Source organism: Neopsephotus bourkii, unplaced genomic scaffold, assembly GCF_033783945.1.
Source record: "Neopsephotus bourkii isolate Nb327-2 ecotype Australia unplaced genomic scaffold, CSIRO-AGI_Nbou_v1 NB_1292, whole genome shotgun sequence".
NCBI lineage: Eukaryota > Metazoa > Chordata > Aves > Psittaciformes > Psittacidae > Neopsephotus > Neopsephotus bourkii.
The window spans coordinates 10,647,480-10,668,833 of NW_026901776.1; the positions used below are offsets into that span (position 1 = coordinate 10,647,480).

The 21,354-nt window shown below is 39.7% G+C and overlaps 2 protein-coding genes and 1 non-coding gene across 8 annotated transcripts in view; 1 reads left to right on the top strand and 2 right to left on the bottom strand.

Moving 5' to 3' along the window:
- Positions 1 to 12,597, bottom strand: part of KCNK16 (potassium two pore domain channel subfamily K member 16) — a 15,648-nt gene extending 3,051 nt beyond the window's left edge. Inside the window, 7 exon segments of the mRNA XM_061366011.1 lie at positions 920 to 1,085; positions 3,450 to 3,616; positions 4,038 to 4,056; positions 7,998 to 8,144; positions 10,499 to 10,644; positions 10,647 to 11,179; positions 11,360 to 12,597. Of these exon segments, the coding sequence (XP_061221995.1) occupies positions 920 to 1,085; positions 3,450 to 3,616; positions 4,038 to 4,056; positions 7,998 to 8,144; positions 10,499 to 10,644; positions 10,647 to 10,698 (697 nt within the window). The 5' untranslated portion in view covers positions 10,699 to 11,179; positions 11,360 to 12,597.
- On the top strand, positions 4,172 to 4,290 carry LOC133219030 (5S ribosomal RNA). The gene has a single exon (XR_009727340.1). It is a non-coding gene; the product is annotated as a 5S ribosomal RNA (ribosomal RNA).
- Positions 12,598 to 15,350: 2,753 nt separating the features above from the next.
- The window catches only part of KIF6 (kinesin family member 6), a 146,603-nt gene continuing 140,599 nt past the window's right edge, over positions 15,351 to 21,354 (bottom strand). For 2 of the 6 annotated variants that reach the window (XM_061365992.1, XM_061365994.1), the window contains exons 20-21: positions 20,428 to 20,534; positions 15,351 to 17,304 (exon numbers count right to left, since the gene is read on the bottom strand). In XM_061365992.1, the coding sequence (XP_061221976.1) occupies positions 17,288 to 17,304; positions 20,428 to 20,534 (124 nt within the window). In that variant the 3' untranslated portion in view covers positions 15,351 to 17,287. Of the gene's footprint in view, positions 17,305 to 20,427; positions 20,535 to 21,354 lie in introns of those variants that run through there. The other 4 variants (XM_061365990.1, XM_061365989.1, XM_061365991.1 and 1 more) reach the window with 3 other exon arrangements.

Here is a 21,354-nt window from a genome sequence, read left to right on the forward strand (position 1 = left end):
ATGCAGCCATTTTAAGTAAGTGGTTATGGGAATCTTAATCCCTGAGTTGATAATTCCACAGCATGAGCAATCAGTGCAGATGATACAGGCACAGGACAGCACTGTAGCCATGCACTTAGTCTGTCATCCAGATCATCATGAAATTCCACAGCACCCAGATTCAGTGGGGGATTTCTCTCCTTTTGGGATATGCTTACATGTCCCAAGGAGAGTTACTACTTGTGAAGCAACAGACTCTAGTGTTTTTAACAAATAAACACACTACACAATCTGTTAAGAACATTTTTTTCAAATAAGTGGGTGAAAAACAGCCCTTCACTTGTGTCTATTTCTGTGTCTCAGCCTAGAGAAGAGGCTCAACATAGGGACTCTAAAGACTGTGTAATCTCACTGGGTTTGTTTTCTTTCATGGGTGTTCTGGGGTTGTAAGTAATATTTTCCCCACTTTAAGTACAGATCATTACATATTTGACATGATTTCTGATTGGGAATGCTATGTATTTGCTGAAACATATCACTGTTAGGAGACGGTGGTTCAAAAGCCTAATACTGACAAAGAGATTTCACCTATATTCCACCTGTCACTTATAGATCACATTCTTACCAGGTTGGGCATAGACACTGCTGAATGGGTGTCCAGTGGCATATGTCCAGTGGCATATTTGGTGAGTCTCATCTTAACTGCCAAGGGAAAAATGCCCATGTCATATAATACATTATCATAGAATCATAAAATGGCTTGGGTTGGAAGGGACCTTAAAGATCATTTAGCTCCAGTCCCCCTGCCATGGCCAAGGACACCTTCCACTAAACCAGGTTATCAGATTTATAGTGGGATGTATATATGCTTTCTGTATTTAGCTTTATACTAGAGCAACTAATTTCAACAAAACTCAATCCAGTTCACCTTCTTTATAACCTGCTACATAGTCTCCAAATCCAGTGGTGCTGAGGGTGATGAAGGTGAAGTAAAAGCCTTCTCCGTAGCTCCAGCCTTCTACATAACTGAAGACCAGTGATGGGAATATTAGAAAAAGCAAGGTCCCAGTGGTCAGGAAGATGGCCACTGCCAGCGTCTGAACCAACTGAAAAATTCAAGAAGATGGCAGACAAATAGCACTGATCAGTTGCTTAGTGGAAATTGCTGAGTCTGTTTTGCTCTTGAATCACAAACCTGCACCAGCAGTAAGCAACATCCAAAAAGGAAGGATAAACCGATGCTTCCATGCACTGCAGGCTGACCTCGCTCTTTACCCTGCACATAGATAATGTACCTAATCATTAATCAAAAAAATCTCAAAAATAGGAAAAAAAGGAGGATTTTTTTAAAAGCTTTTTTGCAATGAGTTTTTAAGTATGCTGAAATAATATTTTCAAACTTGTGACAACCACAAGAATGAAATACTCACTTTACAATTTCAATTGAAGTGGAGATAATCTCGTAATCAGTTAGCTCTTGTCTTTGGGGAAAATCAGCAGGTATTGCATAACTCACGATTCAAAGATTGTCAAGGACAAATTAGGGTTCTCTTCACTGTGACTGCTTCCAAAGATTTATAAAGTGGCTTGCAGGAGCTGGGCCAAAAATATGTTTCAATAAAATCTAAGTGAAGTCAGCTTGCCTGCTTTTATTTTTGACTAAGCAGCATTCAGATCAGAACTTTTTTCTGTCAGTACAGCGCAGATCTGTGTCCCGCAGTACAAATGTCTGCCTTCCGGGAGATAAGTTTCAGCATATGTGGCTGCAGTGGCTAGGTACACAGAACAGGCAGTGGGCAGTGCATGGGTCATGACAGGGGATTTTAGGAGTTTAGGATTGGAGATCAATCATGGATTTCCAGGGAATACTCTCTGGTGAACTTCTGACTAGTGATGTATGGGCTGATAAAAACTAATTGCAATCTTTTAAAAATGTCCCCAAGAGCATTCAAACCCGGGTATGATTTTCTATGTATGTGCCTATTGTGACTGGATGAAAAGCCAAACCACTATTCACACAGTAAAAAGGGCCAAGTATCATGTTTTTCTTCCTCTTTCTGTATAGTCAGCTGAGTTTGAGAAACTTGGCGTGAGCCTACTGGGTGACTTTGACAAATCTCTCTTGTATTGCGTATCATGTCTTTCTAGCTTTTTATACTTACCTCATTTGCAAAGCACTTTGAGAATTACTGAGCAACATGGTTATAGTTGAAATCTGTTCTCACTTAATTAATTCCAGAAGTACAATAGCATTTAATTTGATAATAAATTTCTCATAAAATTTATACTGAAATGCACAATATTACTTTTTACACTGGCTTTTTGGTATAAACCTGTAACATAGGGGACAGTAAGTCAGGAATGAAGAAAAACCAATTGTAATTAATTTCTCAAAACATGACTAAGTTTTGTTCAAAAGGAGATGACCCAGTTTCCTGGAAGAGGCTTTTCAGAGTAAACAACTAGATACAGCTCCAAAAATTTTCTGATCATAGGAATTCTGACAGAAATGAGGTGCTAATTCAAGAGTGAAAAGAAAAAAAAAAATCACATCTATGAGGAATCTCAGGAAAGATGCAGCTATACTAACATGAAAGTCCTCCTGGTGGCAGAGCTGCATGAGAGCAGACAGGTTATGCAGCTAAAAAACTTCTTGCTCATATAACCCTCATCTGCATTTGACATTACCTTTATAGCTTTCCAAGTGTAGGCAGTGACTCAGAGGTTTTACAAATGAAAAGAGAAAAAAAAAACCTTGTGCCAGAGCTCTGAAATGTTTCAACATATTTAACATATTTAATCTCCTTTTTCCCTAACTAAAGGGGTCAATTCATTGAACCTTTACTCGAACACATTCACTAACTTTTCTATAAATTACCTTAATTTATTTTCTGTTACTCGTGCTCCCCTTATTCCAATATATCTCGACTAGTTCAGTGACTCACTAATAAGTTATAAGAAAGAAGGAGTATTTATTTACGTTTCAAGAAAAGAAAAGTAAGGAAGTGTTAAATGGCTTGCACAATCAGGGAAGGTAATTCAAACCAGATTAGCAGGCCAATAAAAATAAATTTGTTTTGCACAGTGTAGAGCTACAATCTGGATAGATGTTAGTATAGGATCGATAATAAAAACTTGATTCAGCAATGTGTGTATGTGCATGTATTTTGCTGAGGTCTCCAAAGGTTAAGGACCTTGCTTAAAATTGAGGTGATACTTGCTTAACAGTTTTGCTGAGTCAGGTTTTAAACAGGCAAATCTAGAGTCCCTTAAGCAAAATCAAATTGCTTTAAAGCTGGATAAATAGAGTGTACCAATTTTCTAATATAGAGGGCCATGTAATTGTTATGGTTCAGAAAAATATAGGTATGCATAAGGGAAACCCAATCTAGCAACAACAGTGCCTATCTGAGAGGAGAAATTTAATTAATTTTAAAACAGTGGAAATAAAGGGTAGGTTGACACTGTACCTGGGCATGGCCTGGGTTTTGCATCTGTCTTTCCAAGGTAATCAGGTGAGCACTGAGGCCTTTCCCCAGCTGATTAAGAAAAGCCAGGTTGAGGGGCACTCTGAACAAGGCATAGAACACACAAAAGATCTGCCCTGCCACTGTGCTGGGAGACAGGGTACCATAACCTGGAAAAAAATAAGAGCTACATGAAAAGGCATTACAGTCAGGCTGCAGGTCATCCTGGGTTGTTCCTAGGCTTGGAAGTTCAGCTGCATTAAACTTCAGGAACCTGTGGACCTATGATTTTCTGCAATTAAATCCCACTTACAAATTGCCATAGCTTCTGATGGAGCCCTGTGCATTCACTGTGATTAACAGAAAATTTAATGTGAAAAACATTACTCATAAAGAGTATTGTATATTTCTATGGGTCTCTGATTTTGTGGTGAGTGCAATTGAGTGTTTCAAAGAAACCTCAATATGTGCTGTGCATGTACAAAATGGTATCACATGTATCAAGTAGGCACTCAGCTGTTTTTTGCAGGTGTGGTATGCTGAATATATCTGAATAACAGGTACAATTGGGAAACAATAGAAAACTGTAACCCACAATAGTCAAGATTGTCTTGCAGGTGTTTTCTATCCACTAGTTGCACATTTCTGGGGGATTTACAGGATAGCTGTAGGAAACCCAATTTGTAAGGAAAGAGAGTACCTAACCTATAGTGAGACCAGGATAAGCCTACGGCCACACCACCCTGAAAACGCCCGATCTCATCTGATCTCGGAAGCTAAGCAGGGTCGGGCTCGGTTAGTACTTGGATGGGAGACCGCCTGGGAATCCCGGGTGCTGTAGGCTTATCCTGGTCTCTCAGAGGATCCTTCTGTTGTGGGGCTGCTGAAAGTCGAAGAACAACAAGTGCCAATTGCAACCACAACAGTGCACCGGCGGCAATATCGCACCAACCGAGACTCCCTGATTCCTATCCATCAGCTGATCCGTAGACTGGAGAGTCAGGGAGTGATCAGCAGGACCCGCTCGCCCTTTAATAGCACCATATGGCCAGTGCGAAAGTCTAATGGAGAGTGGAGACTAACAATAGACTATCGTGGCCTGAATGAAGTCACACCACCCTTGAGTGCTGCCGTACCAGACATGCTAGAACTTCAGTATGAACTGGAGTCAAAGGCAGCCAAGTGGTATGCCACGATTGATATTGCCAATGCATTTTTCTCAATTCCTTTGGCAACAGAGTGCAGGCCACAGTTTGCTTTTACTTGGAGGGGTGTCCAGTTCACTTGGAACCGACTGCCCCAGGGCTGGAAACATAGCCCTACCATTTGCCATGGACTGATTCAGACTGCACTGGAACAGGGGCAAGCGCCAGAACACCTGCAATACATTGATGACATTATAGTGTGGGGCGATACAGCAGAAGAAGTCTTTGAGAAAGGGAGGAAAATAATCCAAATCCTGCTGAAAGCCGGTTTTGCCATAAAACGAAGTAAGGTCAAGGGACCTGCACAGGAGATTCAATTTCTGGGAATAAAATGGCAAGATGGACGTAGACAGATCCCCACAGATGTAATCAACAAGATAACAGCAATGTCTCCACCAACTAATAAGAAAGAAACACAAGCTTTCTTGGGTGCAGTGGGGTTCTGGAGACTGCACATCCCAAATTACAGTTTGATTGTAAGCCCTCTCTATTACGTGACCCGTAAGAAGAATGATTTTAAATGGGGACCTGAGCAACAACAAGCCTTTGAGCAAATTAAACGCGAGATAGTTCATGCAGTGGCCCTTGGACCAGTTCGGACTGGGCCAGATGTAAAAAATGTATTGTACACCGCAGCTGGGGAGAATGGCCCTACCTGGAGCCTCTGGCAGAAAGCTCCAGGAGAGATTCGAGGTCGACCCCTTGGTTTTTGGAGTCGGGGATACAGAGGATCTGAGGCAAGCTATACCCCAACTGAGAAAGAGATACTGGCAGCCTATGAAGGGGTTCGAGCTGCTTCGGAAGTGATTGGCACCGAAGCACAGCTCCTCCTGGCACCCCGGTTGCCCGTGCTAGGCTGGATGTTCAAAGGCAGGGTCTCCTCTACGCATCATGCAACTGATGCTACATGGAGTAAATGGGCTGCACTAATTACGCAACGAGCTCGAATAGGAAATCCCAGTCGTCCAGGCATTCTAGAAGTCATCATGGACTGGCCAGAGGGCAAAGATTTTGGGATGTCACCAGAGGAGGAGGTGATGCGTGCTGAAGAGGCCCCACCATATAATCAGCTGTCAGAAAGTGAAAAGCAGTATGCCTTGTTTACTGATGGGTCCTGCCGTATTGTGGGAAAACATCGGAGATGGAAGGCAGCTGTATGGAATCCTCGACGACAAGTTGCAGAAACTGCTGAAGGAGAGGGTGAATCGAGTCAGTTTGCTGAGGTGAAAGCCATCCAGCTGGCCCTGGACATTGCTGAACGAGAAAAGTGGCCAGTACTTTATCTCTATACTGACTCATGGATGGTGGCAAATGCCCTGTGGGGGTGGTTGCAGCAATGGAAGCAGAGCAACTGGCAACGCAGAGGTAAACCTATCTGGGCTGCTGCACTGTGGAAAGATATTGCTGCCCGGGTGCAAAACCTGGTGGTGAAGGTACGTCATGTAGATGCCCATGTACCCAAGAGTCGGGCCACTGAGGAACACCAGAACAACCAACAAGTGGATAAAGCTGCTAAGATTGAAGTGGCTCAGATGGACTTAGATTGGCAACATAAAAGTGAATTATTTTTGGCCCGGTGGGCCCATGACACTTCAAGCCATCAGGGCAGAGATGCAACATATAGATGGGCCCGTGATCGAGGGGTGGACTTAACAATGGACACTATTGCCCAGGTTATTCATGAGTGTGAAACATGTGCTGCCATTAAACAAGCCAAACGGTTAAAACCTCTTTGGTATGGAGGACGATGGCTGAAGTATAAATATGGGGAGGCCTGGCAGATTGATTATATCACACTGCCACCAACCCACCAAGGTAAGCGTCATGTGCTTACCATGGTGGAAGCAACCACCGGATGGCTGGAAACGTACGCTGTGCCCCACGCCACTGCCCAGAACACTATCCTGGGCCTTGAGAAACACATTTTGTGGCAACACGGCACCCCAGAGAGAATTGAGTCAGACAACGGGACTCATTTCCGGAATAACCTTGTAGACACTTGGGCCAAAGAGCATGGCATTGAGTGGGTATATCACATCCCCTACCATGCACCAGCCTCTGGGAAAATCGAAAGGTACAATGGGCTGTTAAAAACTACACTGAGAGCAATGGGTGGGGGAACTTTCAAGCACTGGGATACACACTTACCAAAGGCCACCTGGTTGGTCAACACTAGAGGATCTGCCAACAGAGCTGGCCCAGCCCAATCGGAACTTTTACATATTGTAGAGGGGGACAAAGTTCCTGTGGTGCATATGAAGAATTTGCTGGGGAAGACAGTCTGGGTTATTCATGCTTCAAGTAAAGGCAAACCCACTCGTGGGATTGCTTTTGCTCAGGGACCTGGATACACTTGGTGGGTAATGCAGGATGATGGGGAAGTCCAATGTGTACCTCAAGGGGATTTAATTTTAGGGGAAAACAGCCAATGAACTTAATTGTATGTTGTTGCCTGCTGTGTAATACTTTAATAGCCCATCAACCAGATGTCTTCAGGCCACCAGCAACTAGCCCTGACTTCCCTTCAACCATCATCCCAAGAGAGAACGAACTTTGACAGAACCAGACAAGTTCTACAGTAAGGGAATGATCAGCATCAGCAGGCAACGACCCAATACTGCACACGGCCTCTCCTGTTCTGAAAGACTGTTACAAGAGATGGCGCCTGACATCATGGACCAGATGGAATCAGCAGCTTTATAGGGACTAGTCTTTGCACTAAGATAGAAGTGCACTGAGATCGGAGTGATGGTATATTGAAAATGTAGGATCTGAGCATGACGTGAATGGTATGGAATAAGGGGTGGATAATGTCCTGGGTTTAGCAGCAGCAGTCGTTTTTTCTCCTTCTTGGTAGCTGGTGCAGTGCTGTGTTTTGACTTTCGGGCTGGGAACAAAGCTGATAGAGGTGATGTTTTGGTTTGGCCAAGGACTTTGTGAGTCTCATGCTCTGCCAGGGAGGAGGGGAGGCCGGGAGGAAGCAAAGACAGGACACCTGACCCAAACTGACCAAAGAGGTATTCCATACCACAGCACGTCATGCCGAGGGGAAAACTGGGGGGGGACCCGGAAGGAGAGGGGGTCGGCCGGGTCGGACTGGTGGTTCGGCGCGTGGTATTGTACTCCTTTCCTTTGCTGTTTTCTCTTATCATTGTTGTCGTTGGTGGTAGCAGTGGTGATTCGTATTGTACCTTAGTTACTAAACTGTTCTTATCTCAACCCGTGGGAGTTGCATTTCTTTTTGATTCTCCTCTCCGTTCCCCCAGGAGTAGGGGGAGGGCAAGAAGGGGGGGGAGTGGGTAACAAGCTGTCTGGCTGTGGGTTAAACCACGACAATGATAACAGCTCCCGCAAAAAAGAAGGAGTTGCTGAAGTCCCAGTTACCAGGATCTGTAGAATTTCCTTCTGGGTTGACCCCTTTTACCCATGCTTCCATAAGGACCTGAGGCAGAAGAGGTGAAAGAATCAAAGGTGAGCAACCCATTAGATCAAATAAAGAAGGTCAGAAAAGAAGGAAGTAAATGCTGCTTTCCATCTTGAGCAAACAGAGCAATAAACAGTGTAGATAACAGGGTAGATTTAGTTAAAATAGCCTTGTGCTGACATGGCAAAAGTTGGAAATAGAACTGACCAGAATCTTGAATTCTTGTCACTGGAGAAGTGACAAGGAGCACAGGTTCCGTAAGTAGTTGAAGGCTAAGGGAAATGGAGTGGAGAGAGACACCAAAGTGATCAAACTGGGAAAATAAAGTGAAGTTATACCAAAAAAAAAATATAAAGGCAGTTCTTCTTCTTTCCAAGTCTAGTCATCTCGATAGAAATCTGCAGTTTTTAATTTGGACACAGGTAAATGTATCATTGTGTCTGTGGGAAGGGGGATGGGGAACATACTCATTTGTGTTTCCTCCATGTAAGTACTAGAGAGTAGGAATTGCTATTTTTGGCTATGACTGCAGCAATTTTCAACGAACCTTAGACTTCTCCTAGTATGAAAGATTAGCTAATGAATATTCTCTGCTATTCCCGATAGCTCTTACCAGATGACAAAAACTACTATCTGCAAAAGAAATGCTGCTCTTATTTATGCATCAAATGTCTTGTCAGCTGCCTTGTGTTTCATTGCTCTCCCCCAGGATCTCTCTGAAGGAGACTGGTTATCCTCTGCCAACACCATACCATTGTCAGCTGAGCAGACTGAATCTAGTGTCTGTTTCACCACAGCCTCTATACCGTGACTTTTCAGACTGGAACTTCTGACATGATGAACAGGCCTGTTAAACCATACAGTTAAATCATACAGAGATATGATTGCTTTCCTGAATTAGAGTTATAGATTTAATATGGAAAGACATCTAGTCTCTACTATTGGTAAGGGATGGACAATTTCTTATGAGAATCAGAGGGCACCTTGCACTTAACATTTACGTTGAGAGCTATCACATCTAAGTACTTCAAAGCTTGGTACATTGTAGACGATAATTTGGTGCCCTCAGCCGGTTTTGTCTGGAATAACTCACAAATGAAATAATTATATCTAATTCCACAGAGACGCAAAAAATCCCCATGATTCTCTGAGTGGCATGGCAGTGCTAAGGAAGGTCTACTGGAGCCAGAGAGAGGAGAATCTGAACATGTGTGAACCCATTCTGAGGCTTCTAGTATACTTAACTAAACCTTCCAATCCTATGAAATATGCCAATTTGGTTTAGAATGAGAATCAGGATTTTCTGCTCTACAGTCATTATCCCAGTGATAAGGAGATAATATCAGTAGGTAATATCAGTAGCTGCTGAAGCTGAAAAAATCAGGCATCTTTTTATGTATGTAAGCTCTTGAAAACTAGTAATTTTCTGGACAATACCAGATGTTCCACAAGAAATATATCACAGTATTAGTAATCAGAACATAGTCCTTGTAGGCAGAGGTTCAGACCTTCTCTTCACTTTCTGATCTGAACTTCACTGTTTGCTTAAATCTATTTACAGAATCTGGTCTTTTTATTGATCAAAAGCGTATCTCTCTGTGGAAGTCCTCTGACTCAGTGCAAACCTGCAGCCTACTTCCTTAGAGTTTCTATCAAGTTTAACGACATGGTAGAAAGAGTTCAAACTGTTTAGGCACCCAGCTCTGCAACTGGATATACTTTGAACACAACAAAAGCAGTAATTCAAGAATTTCTGACCAGTTTTTGCAATACTGGAATGAAAATATGTTTATTATAATACCAAGAAAGGTCTAGTGTATCATCTCCAGCCAACTTTGAGGAATAAAGTGTAATTGAAGTTGTCATAAATTGACAACCCATATTGAACAAGAGCCCTTTGTATCTTATTATAAGTGAAAGATAACACAGTTCATGGTGGTTGGCTTTATGTTATCTTTAGAGGCCTGGGAGTGCAGGACCACCTTCAAAGGCAGGAGAAAATTCCTAGTACAAAAGAAGGGCAGAATTTGCATGGGTTTGGACTGGAGAACCTTGAAAGGGTGACTTACTTCTTGTAGGTTTGATTCTTGTTTTTTGTCCTCATGCATGATTCCCATGTAATACTTAACAAGGGAGACGAAAACATTGAAGCTGAAATTATTGGAAAGTAGTAGGAAGGTTCTTAAGTATATTTGCATATTTTGGGAGTTCATGACTGGGAAAAGAAGTGAAATTGATCAAGATTAAGAGATAGGTGAATGGGCTTGAGAAACCTCTGCCATTCTCTTGTACAGTTAGTCCTTTAATGTCATGAACAGCAGATCAACTTATCACATGCGTGGCCACAACAGTATAATTTCTTCTAACCAAAATAACGCTGGAACCAAAATAATGGGAGCGTGTTTCCCTTACCTTTCCCTTACCTCCAGAGCTTGCCTGTCCAAGCATGTGTAGTTCTGCAGGAACTTGAGCTTCTCCAGCTGAAACTGGTCCCGAAAGTGGATCCCTGACTGCTTCTCCAGCAGATGGAACACCACAGCACCCAGGAGGAGGTAAAAGAGATACCCAGTACCAGCAGCGAAGTCTGGGTAATCTGCTGGTTCTGTATGGTGCGGAGGGGCATGCTGCTGGCTCTGCTGCTCCCAGTCTCTGCTCAGTATTAATAGGTTACTGTCCCAGGATGTCTGCTACTCAAGGATACCCAGGATTCACACACCCAGGTTCCCATCTACTGCCCTGGAGAATTTTTTACAGAACATGGAGGCCTCTGCAAAATGAGACTAACAGGCAAATTTTATCCCTCCACATCTTTTCTCTATCCAAAATAAATGGAGAGCATTTATGACTTAATAAGAATGTGAATCACAGTGGGTTTCCCTTATTAAAACAGCTTTCATCCAAGTATCTCAGTTGCATGAAGCCTGACATAAGGCCACTGAGACTGGTATTGCTCTGCAGGCTGGAAAGCTGAAGTAAAACTGGTTGAGTGTCTTACCCAGAGTCATATGAATATAGAGTCACAGATAGACTCTTTAAGTCTCAACGAGTAAACCCTTACTCTAAACACTAGACTTCTTTACAAGAAAACACTATAAACTCTCTATCTGAGAGGAGAAATTTAATTAATTTTAAAACAGTGGAAATAAAGGGTAGGTTGACACTGTACCTGGGCATGGCCTGGGTTTTGCATCCGTCTTTCCAAGGTAATCAGGTGAGCACTGAGGCCTTTCCCCAGCTGATTAAGAAAAGCCAGGTTGAGGGGCACTCTGAACAAGGCATAGAACACACAGCAGACTCCCCAGAACAAAGGAAAGTATGGAGCTGAATAAATGGAAAACTCGATAGCTGACATCTGCACCATACAAACATTGCTGGCACCAGTGAAAGCCGCATGATGAAGATCACAAACATCCTGAATTCAGCCTGGTCACAAGATAGACCTTCTCTTTCCTTTCTAACCCTTATAAGATCAGTCCGCTCACCACCTTGCCTCCCTCTCCTGAATTCTTTGTCAGGTTATTCCAGCCTTTAGTCCACAGAGTTAGGGAATGAGCCACTCATGCCTACTGCTTTCAGTCTCCCTATTGTTATTTAGATCCAAATGCATAAGAGAGAAGGAGGGATTAGGGTTAATTGCTAGCCAAAAAAATATCAGAGGTTCACTCATTGAAGCTTTAATTATTATCATGCACTGGAAATAAGCTGGGCTTGCATATTTTTCTGTAGGAAGAGCTTTATGGCAAGTGTCATCTATGTTACACTGCTTCTAAAAGAAAACAAACACACAGAGCAAGAAGGCCATGTGGTTAGGGCTGCAATTTTATTATTAAATTCTCTTCCTGTTAAAATCTTCTGGATACAAATGTCCCTTCTTTACTTAGTATTCAGATTGTTTTTCACTTAATTTTCTGAGAATGTTGTGAATTGAGTCACTAAAACTGTCAAAGTGTGCTTACTTCTATACTTCAGGTGCTCTTATTTAAACTACTTCAACATTAAAGGTGTATCTTATTTGGTTGGCCAAGTGAAATGTTTTCTAACCAACTTTCCGAGAAGGTGTTATCATCTCTACCACAACTGTTATTTGAAAAGCATAAAATAAAGGCAAACAAAAAAATCAATTAATGGATACTATAATGAACAGCTGGAGAGAACTTCAACAGACACACGGAATATGTGATGTGTCCTGGGACTGACGTAGAAAGCAGTGTTTTTGCAGAAAGATGCAAAAAATAGAAAAGAAATCAACTGCATGTGTACAAGAAACTGCAGAGTAAACATACAGTTACAATTGAACCACTTTATAGCTGAATGACCTTACAGATAAAGCACAGGTTTAAGAAAGTACTTTCATAAACATGCACAGTTCCATACAATTAAGCAGTGTGCTCTGATAATGTGAAAGACAACAATCTGAAGTAGCTGATACTGCCATATTTACTCCCATGAAAAAGCTACAGAAGTATGTACCTGTAGATTTCAAGTTGTAGAAATCATCAATATTCTGTTTCCAAAGTTGTTGTGTTTTGGGTTTTTTTTTTTGTTGGATTGCTTGGTTGTTTTTATTTCCCTTGGTTTCAGGTTGCAGCATTGGAAAAAAACAAAACAGTATTTTGTGCAGTAGCCCAGAAATTATGTCTTGCCACATGAAAAAAACCCCTCAAATATATACATTTGGACGCAAGTTGAAGACTTATGATTTCTGAGTGAGTTTTGAAACTGGAAGAAGGAGCATGGCTTACCACATCAGAAATGAAATTCAGCTTTCAGGTAAAAAGACATAATATCCAATATGCTGAAATAACAATGCTAGCAGGTTGCTTTTGATGACAGAATGAAAGAACACGTTGTCTAATCTAACTGCTCTTGCTGCTCTTTTAATGTTCGTCTGATTAAAAATATAAACAAAACCTGAGTTCACAAATATTAGAAATAAAAAATGCTGAAAGCAAAAACTTGGTAGTAGCTGAACTTGGAAGCTGACTTACTCCGAGATCCTGCTGTTCCAGTGCCCCCTGCAGATGTTAAAATTAAGAGTGCGTTTGGTCTCAAAACTAATGAATAAATTCTCACAAAGCATATTTCGAATTTAGGGCTAAACATGACCTCCTTGATTATTCCTTCACTTCTATCTTCCTTCAGTGGTCCTGTAAGATTAGATATATATGTAATATGCATAAGATTCAGCTTTTCCCAAATAAAATCTGAGCTGTTCTGGAAAGGATAGACACCAAAATGACATCCTGGTCTACAATCAAGATAATTAACCACTTTACATGTATTACCTGGAGCAAATCAAAGGATTCAGGGTTCTTCCCTTGCTTCACTGATTGTTGTTAGAGTCCCTAACAATTCTTAAACACTGGTAGATGATAAATAAAAGATAGATAGGTCAAAAATAACCAACATGATTTCCTCACTCTGCATTTCAAAAGCCAGAAAAAATGCCATTGTGATCAGTAAGAGTATAATTTAGTTAGACACAAATAAGCTGTTTCTAAAATAAGTAATTAAATGGTTGAAAGAAATCTTAGCTGATCCTGTCATTCTCAAACTTCTGATGTAGAGTGAATTTTTGATTAGTTTTTCTGGAAGAAATGTCTTTGTACAAAACTGACGACAAACTTCATGCAAAGATCCAGGAACCAATTCTTCCACAGGTTATGCATTCCAGCCTGAACAGTTAGTACATGGAAATACTGAATTGTTTTGAATTTGCTTTGCTCCTTGAATGACTTCTAACACCTGCATTTCAAAGAAGAGTCAAGGAAATTCTTTTAGAACTGTGTTAAATATAAATATCAGTTACATTGCATTTCTTCATGAGACTGCCATCTGGCAATTTTCTGCTTTTGGTTTATTCTCACTCCAAATTCAAACCAACCATTTTGACTTCCTGACTTACAGTCACATAGGTGAAAACATGAAGCATTTTCAGATAAAAGATATAGGAATTCCAAGATTTCAACAGTATTATTCTCAGACAGATTCCACGGGGAAAAAAAAAAAAAAGTATCATTGAATTCTCCAGTTATTTTATTAAGGTAGACCTTGTTGTTTATGTTGTTTATCTGTACAAATACATTTGGGAAACCCACTGTTGGACCACAAATACAAGTATTTGTTTAGTTCAAGGTTTTTATAAAATGAAACACCTCAGCTGTCCAAAAGAATGAACAGAAGATAATCTTTATAAAAAAATCAGGTGCAGCCCATGGGATTTCACTCAAGGAAAGGGAAAACAAAGTCTTAGTTGAAAGTCTTCAATTTTATTGTCATGGTGTCAAACCAAGGCATGGATAGTAACTATTATAAATACCTAGTTTACATTGCTTGCCTTATTGGTGAGGTTTCAAACCAAACATTGAAGGAAGTAAAACAGAAAAGAAATATTAGAAAAAGATCATTTAACATTGATTTAAGCAACAATAAAAATTATTCGTATGAAATAATCTAAACCCAGAAGTTCGATTGATATACTTATTAAAAATGGACTTTGAAAAGACAAACAAATTCTATGTAGAGATACCAAACATGTTGTATGTATTGTTTTATTGGTGCCTTAGGTAGGAGTCAAGACCATTATAAATGTGGCACTTACTTTTCCAGTGTGGTAAATGCTTGGGTTATTTCAAATTAATCTAGAAATTACATGAAGAGAGATTATTAAAACAAGTAACTTCATTCATCTGGGGCCATTGAAACATTATTGAAGCAATAAATGCTTTCATGAAGACAAGAAGACAGATAAGAAACCCAGTAGCTTTCTGGCACCTATGAGAAGGCCATCAAGAAGATGGAGCCAGGCTTTTGATAGCATGTCTTCTGAGAGGAGGAGAAGCAATAGGCAAAACACCCCCAAAACCCAGGCTGGATATAAGGAAAACCTTTTTCATGGTGAGGACAGTGAACAGATTGCTTAGAAAGTTATGTGGTGTCCATCCTTGGTGGTTTTCAAGACCAGACTGAACAAAGCCCTCAGCAACATGGTTTGATCTCACAACTGATGTTGTTTTGAGCAAGAGGTGGGATTAAAGACCTGCTGAGGTCCTTTCCAACCTGATTTTTCCTATGAATCTAACAGGCAACCTTTGAAGAGTGGATGAAGTTTCTTAAAAAAGTATACGTTTCAGTATTATGTACTGAATGAGCAATCTTTTCTGTCCACATGATATTATGAAAATTTCCAAAAGAAGCAAGAAAAGATTCATATTTATTTATATGGTTTTCTATTATTGGATGCAATTTTGTTCAAGCTCTTCTTATGTGTCTCAGACCATTCTGACAACCAGATATTACTCTGCTGATTGAATTTCACCCTGATTTTACAATATCATAAAAAAAGACTGGAGAATTTTGAAGCAGGAAGGAAGCAATCTTTTCTCCCTGTGAGTTAGACTTGTGGCAAACTGACAACAAAACACTGAATAAGTAATCAGCAAGTAGTAGCAGTGCCACATAGATCATACCAGGATAGTGCTGAGATCCTTCTATTAGTGAGTTACTGAAAGCCACTCGAAATGCTTTATGTTAAAAGAAGTGAGCTGTTGTATCAATAATTCTCTCTTGGCTACCTTCAAATAAGTTCATAATGGAGATTTTACTGTAAACTGAAAAGACAGCTGCTTCACCCAGCAATGGTTTGGAACCTCTGGCTCTTCTCCAGCTAGCTGCTTTGGATGGAGGCAGGATGGTGACCCTGCTCTCCTCAGGGAAGCTATATAAGCACTAATTCAGTGTATATTTAATACAGCATTTATATGTAACAGTGTCAGAAGGAAAAAAAAAAAGACAGATAAAGATTCTGGTAGAAGAAGGACATTTTAATATAATCTCCAGCAAAGCAGAACTGTGGATTTTCCCACCTCTGATCAAATCCTTGAACTCTCTCTACCCAAAACAACAGTAGATCTGACTTTAGGACCTTGTATGCCCTAAATCCCACATAAAGCTTATCAATTCATGTGGTAGCTGTGCTGACTTTTACAGATAATTAAAATACAGAAAAAGACATAACTTCAATATTTCTTGATTTATTGCATCTTAGTTGTTAATTTGAAAAACATATATCTTCTGTATGTTTGAACATACCAGTTCACCATGTACTTCTGAATAACTATCGATTTGCCATGGAACTAAATATCAATAACTTAAGGAAATATACATCCTTGAGAATGATGTGTGACTTCTGACAAAATATTGCTGTATTTTTATGTGAATAGCCAAAACCTTCCAAATGCATGACTATAGGCTTAGCACTAGCATAAAACTGACGGCTTCAATCTGGAATTATGTTTATCCCAGAGATATAGACTGTATTTTGCATTACATTTTTTTATTTGTATTAGTCTGATGCATAACATAAGTTGCTGCATAACCAGATACTATGCAATAAAGTAGCACTGAGTCAATAGTGAACAACTGTATGTAAGACATAACTGCATTTAAATGTTCACATCTCATTTGTGCTTTGCAAGCATGTGCCCTGTTTTGCATGAAGCCTTTTAAATATCATTGTTTCTTCTGAAATTTGTATGTTCTGCAAGGGTGTATATTTTGACAACTTTTAATGTATTCAAATGAAAAAAACAGTTGGAAAATTTTGAACTCTAGAATTACTTTCTAAAAAAAAATTTATTTTCATATTACAATACAATCTCTGTATTCTAATCATCTGCCATGAAAATTACTATTCCTTGGAGAAGAAAATAAAAAAATAGGAAAAGGTCTCAAATGGTATTTTATAGAGTTTAGTAACCCAGATAACAACTGGTTTTGCACAAACAACTTTGGATGCTACCTAGATGTATGTAATAAAGCCTTATGCAAATTGATGTAAGCAAAATTACCAGCAGCAGTAATAAGTGTTTCCCAGATTAAACATATAGAAGCATTAACACATGAGATAATTTTAACATTTAGAACACATACAATGAATTTTTAATAAACAAACGTATTTGGCAAACTCCTGATAGGTTGTTCTGGTTTTGCTTAATCTTAATGCAAGCTGAAGATACTGAGTGCAAATATTCAAATATCATTCCCCAGAGGAATTGATTTTGCTGTCAAAAGAAAATAATTTCTATAACTTTACTAATTAAACCTGTACATCCAAAGTACTCATTCCTACCTGTTTCTAAGCAGAGGAGGAAGGGAAAGAATAAAGGTCATTAACTGTTTCTAAAATGAAATAGCGAACTGTAGCAAGAATTTCATTTGTTCCCCAAGCCTTAAAGAGATAAAGAATACATGATAGTATATTTCAGGTTGTGTTGCCAGTTTTAAAACAAGCTTCAGAAACACAAAACAAAAGAAAGTAAAAAAAAAATTTAAAACTTTCAAGACAAAAAAAAACCCAAACAAACAAGGAGAAACCAAACCAACCAACCATTCATCTACTCTTCTCCATTTTGATTTCTGTACCTCAAGGCTGAACAAGGCAGTAAAAGCATGTTTTCAGTGTAGCCCTTTGTAAAAAGCTTTCCAATGTAGTTGTTACAATACTTTAGCAAGTCCCTGTGAAGGTACCTTCTTTAATTCTGCTCTGTTTAGAAAGCAAATGGTAATGACCTGCAAACCCTGAGTTAATCTTTACAGAGACCTCTCACTCCCCTACAGTAGGTCACTAAGGATATTGAGCATTCCCATACTTTCTGTTTATGAAAATTATTTTCCACTCTGTTGGCTTCTGCACTCAGTTATCCTTTTTTCTTTTCTTTTTTCTTCCTTCTTTCCTCAATGAATGAAAAGTAGGCTTTCAGATTTCTTCTAAGATACTGATTTTGAAAGGATCAGGATCAATAAAAGAAAGAGAAGTAAGCATGTTGATTTTTTTTAACCCTTGCTGACTTTAGTTTGGCTGAACCCTATGCTTTTGCATGTTTCTTGTAGGATACTATGTATAATAATCATGAATATATTTGCATACAAATATAGAAATACTAAACATCTGAGTTGAAGAGAGTTTGGGAAGGAAACAGCAGAGCACTGGGACTGGGATGCAGCACAGCTTCTATATGAAGCTGTCTGATTTAGCTTAGTGGTTCTAGGCAAGTAATTCCTTTCCAGTTTATTTTGTATATTTTTGAAATTTATTGAGGAAAAGTTCTGTGTGAAATTGGTAACACATAACTTTTTCCCCAAAAGTATTGACAGAATACATTACTTCTGCCACTCTTCCTCTCTGCTTAACTCTATTTTACCTCTGATATTTTTTATTTATAAAGAAAACCAAGTCCCCATTCAAGAGTCTGATTCTCCTTTGCTTTGGATGAAACTGTTACCAGAAACTCCATACAGACAATTATGCACAAGCACTACAGCAGTTACTATGCCTCTTGTCTCCTTTCAGTCTAGAAACAAGTCAGGTAAGAGTGAAGTGCTCATAGGAAAAGGGGACACATAATGCTATCACAGATATGGGAGTAGTGGAGCCTCTTAACCCATTTTCTTTTCCCAGTTAGAAAGTCTGCCACTGCACCTCATAAATGTCCTTGGGTTTCACTATGGTGCTGAAGACAAAGTATTTCCTTAGTAGCACTAATCCATACATTTTATCCTCTTCATCCATATTGCTAACTCAGAATTTACAAACTTTTTTTGATCAATGATTCCTTCTATCAGTGGCTCCATCCTGCAAATCTGTGAGGATTCTCCTTTTCTCACAAGCAGTCAAAGAAGAAAAGCCTTCTTTTTATCTGCCAGGTTGACTCCAAATTCTTCTCACAATTTGCTGCTGAACTCTTATCTATGACACATCAGGTCCCTACACATTTGTAATATGAAGGTTGTACTTATACAACCTCTTTAGTTTTTGTTCCCCTCCCTATGCTTAGAGATTGGTGGAGTCATCCAGCCTTGCACTGCCAGGATGATCAAATGCTACTTCATTCCCTTCCAGCTACTTAGGACAGCATATAGCTCATCTTGTCTAACTGAACTTCAGATCAATTTAGTGTTGACTGTCCTTTGTTCTGCAAGAATACCTTTTATAATTTGGGTTCTAATGTCAATGTTAGTAATGCCTAGACCCTTCTGAAACTGATGGATGATGCTAGGTAATAGCCTGTGTCTGAAAAACAATGAGGACAGAAAAGGCCTTTGAGAAAGACATTCCTGATACAGTATGATTTAGGAGATGAACACAGGCCAAGATGTGTTCTTGTTAGTTAGATCACTGTTCTTCACAGAATGAGTCAGATCTGAACCTTCTAAAGGCCTGAAATGTTTTGTTGTAAGACACTTACCTCTAACCTTCTTCTGGTGAGCTGCCTGTAAATTCAACTTAATTTGTTTGTAGAAAAAACCTGACAACAGTTTTTCTAAATAAAGGGATCCCAAAGCCTAAGTGTGTTAAGTGTTTGCTTTGGATGAGTGTAGGGCGGCTCTTTCAGCCGCTGTGTGTTTACCTGACAGCTTTCTGATAAGCTGTGTGATACTTTGTGACAGTGCTAATACCATCTGCCTGCCAGGTGCTGACAGCTTGCTGGATAATGCTGTCATCAGCACTCATGTGACGATAGAAAGTTACTGCTTCAGTAACCACTACTGCTTTTGTCTTCTAATTGGTTGCTGCCACTAAAAATTATTGCTAAAAAAAAAAAAACCAACAAACCACCCTAAAAAAATCACTGGTCTTTTTTCTTTCATCATGAAGAATTACTTTTAGGCTACCTCACTATGCTACTGTTGTGTACTTATTGTTTTCTGCTTCCTGCTAATTTTGCTTACCTCCACTGTAGAGTGAACTTTATTGCCTGCTTATGCTCTCATGGTACCTGATGGTGACCATGGTACCTGATTTGGTGACAAATACCCATAGAAAGTTTCACCAGATATAGTGAAATACCTGCTAAGGGCATATTCTGCAAGCCACAATGGGCCAGTCTGCCTTATGAGGTGGGCTACAGTGCAATCATTTGTGTAATCTTTATTTGGTGTCGATTGCTACAGCTAAATTTGTACCCGCTGAAAACCAGGCCAGAGAGTTTAAAGAAAATGTATATGGAAAATTGTAGAAGTGTTTCAATCATCAAGAAACCACATTCAAATGCATTTACTTAATTGTAAAGAAATACACTGTGCAGGCTGCACAGATATGCATGTCCCAGAAATTTCACTTGGATAGTGGCTCAGGAAAGACACCCCTCATAGTTTTGTACTGCAGCATTGAGCTACTAAAATAAATACATGTGAAGAACCTCAAGTGTTTAGAACAGCTCAGAACACAATGTAATATAACTTAAGCCAGAATCAGTTCTCACTTGCGTCAGTGTAATTGTGGACTAAAGCTATTTTGGCTTGAACGTGCTGGAGATTTTGGTTTGGCTTCCCATTTCTTGGCAGGATTTACCTTTCTTTTGCAGGATGTTCTGTCTTGCTTTAATGAAAGCAAGGATGTCAGCATCAGCCTGGCTGTCTCCAGTCAGAGGAATAGAGGCACTTGAACTTGGTGGGATCCTGAAATAAGAAAGTATATCTGTGGACCAAATTGAGTAAGAAGGTTACTTTTTTATTCCATTATCTCCTCTCTTTTTTTCCAGCATGAAGGACTTTGCTTTTCAGATAGGTGGTTAGAGATGGCACAGTTCAGAGGTGAACCAGGCTCAGGATTTCCCAATGCTCTTACGTAGATTCTTAAAATTGGCTGATACCTTTTTAGGTTGGTAGGGTTACGTGCTTATCAGATAGAAAACCTCTCATGAAGGGCTAAAAATATTTTATTGCTGAGTCAGTTACTGCCAAGCAGAAAAGCCTAATAAACTTCCAAGGAAATGATGGATGTGACTATGCCATGTGTTTGTTTCAGGGAAAATTACTGCTATTTATTTGAACAGATCAATAGTATTTTTGCCTGCTTAAGGGAATTAAGTTTTTAAATATACATAAAAGTAAACAGCCACATGGCATTCATGACATTTGCTGACAGGCACAAGTCCCTTATGCTGCTGAGTCTCCAGTACTTGCTGAAATCTTGTACCTCTGCAGTTAAATTACTGAATTAAGTCTGTTTTTGCTAGACTCACCAGTGGTATAAGATGAAGTAGTACAATGAAGCTATTCTAAACAGTCAAGAAAGCTAACGATTTGTCCCTGTGTCATTAGCCTTGTTTAAAGATTGAGCACTAGCAGTGGGATGAGAGATATGGCAGTATAAATTACAATATGGAAGGATAAGTGGAACTGAAGGCAGAGACCTTTTTATGTATTCTACCTTTGTAATTATAGTTCTTTCCACTGTTCCTTACTGACTATTGTAGTAGAATGCAATTGCATCTGA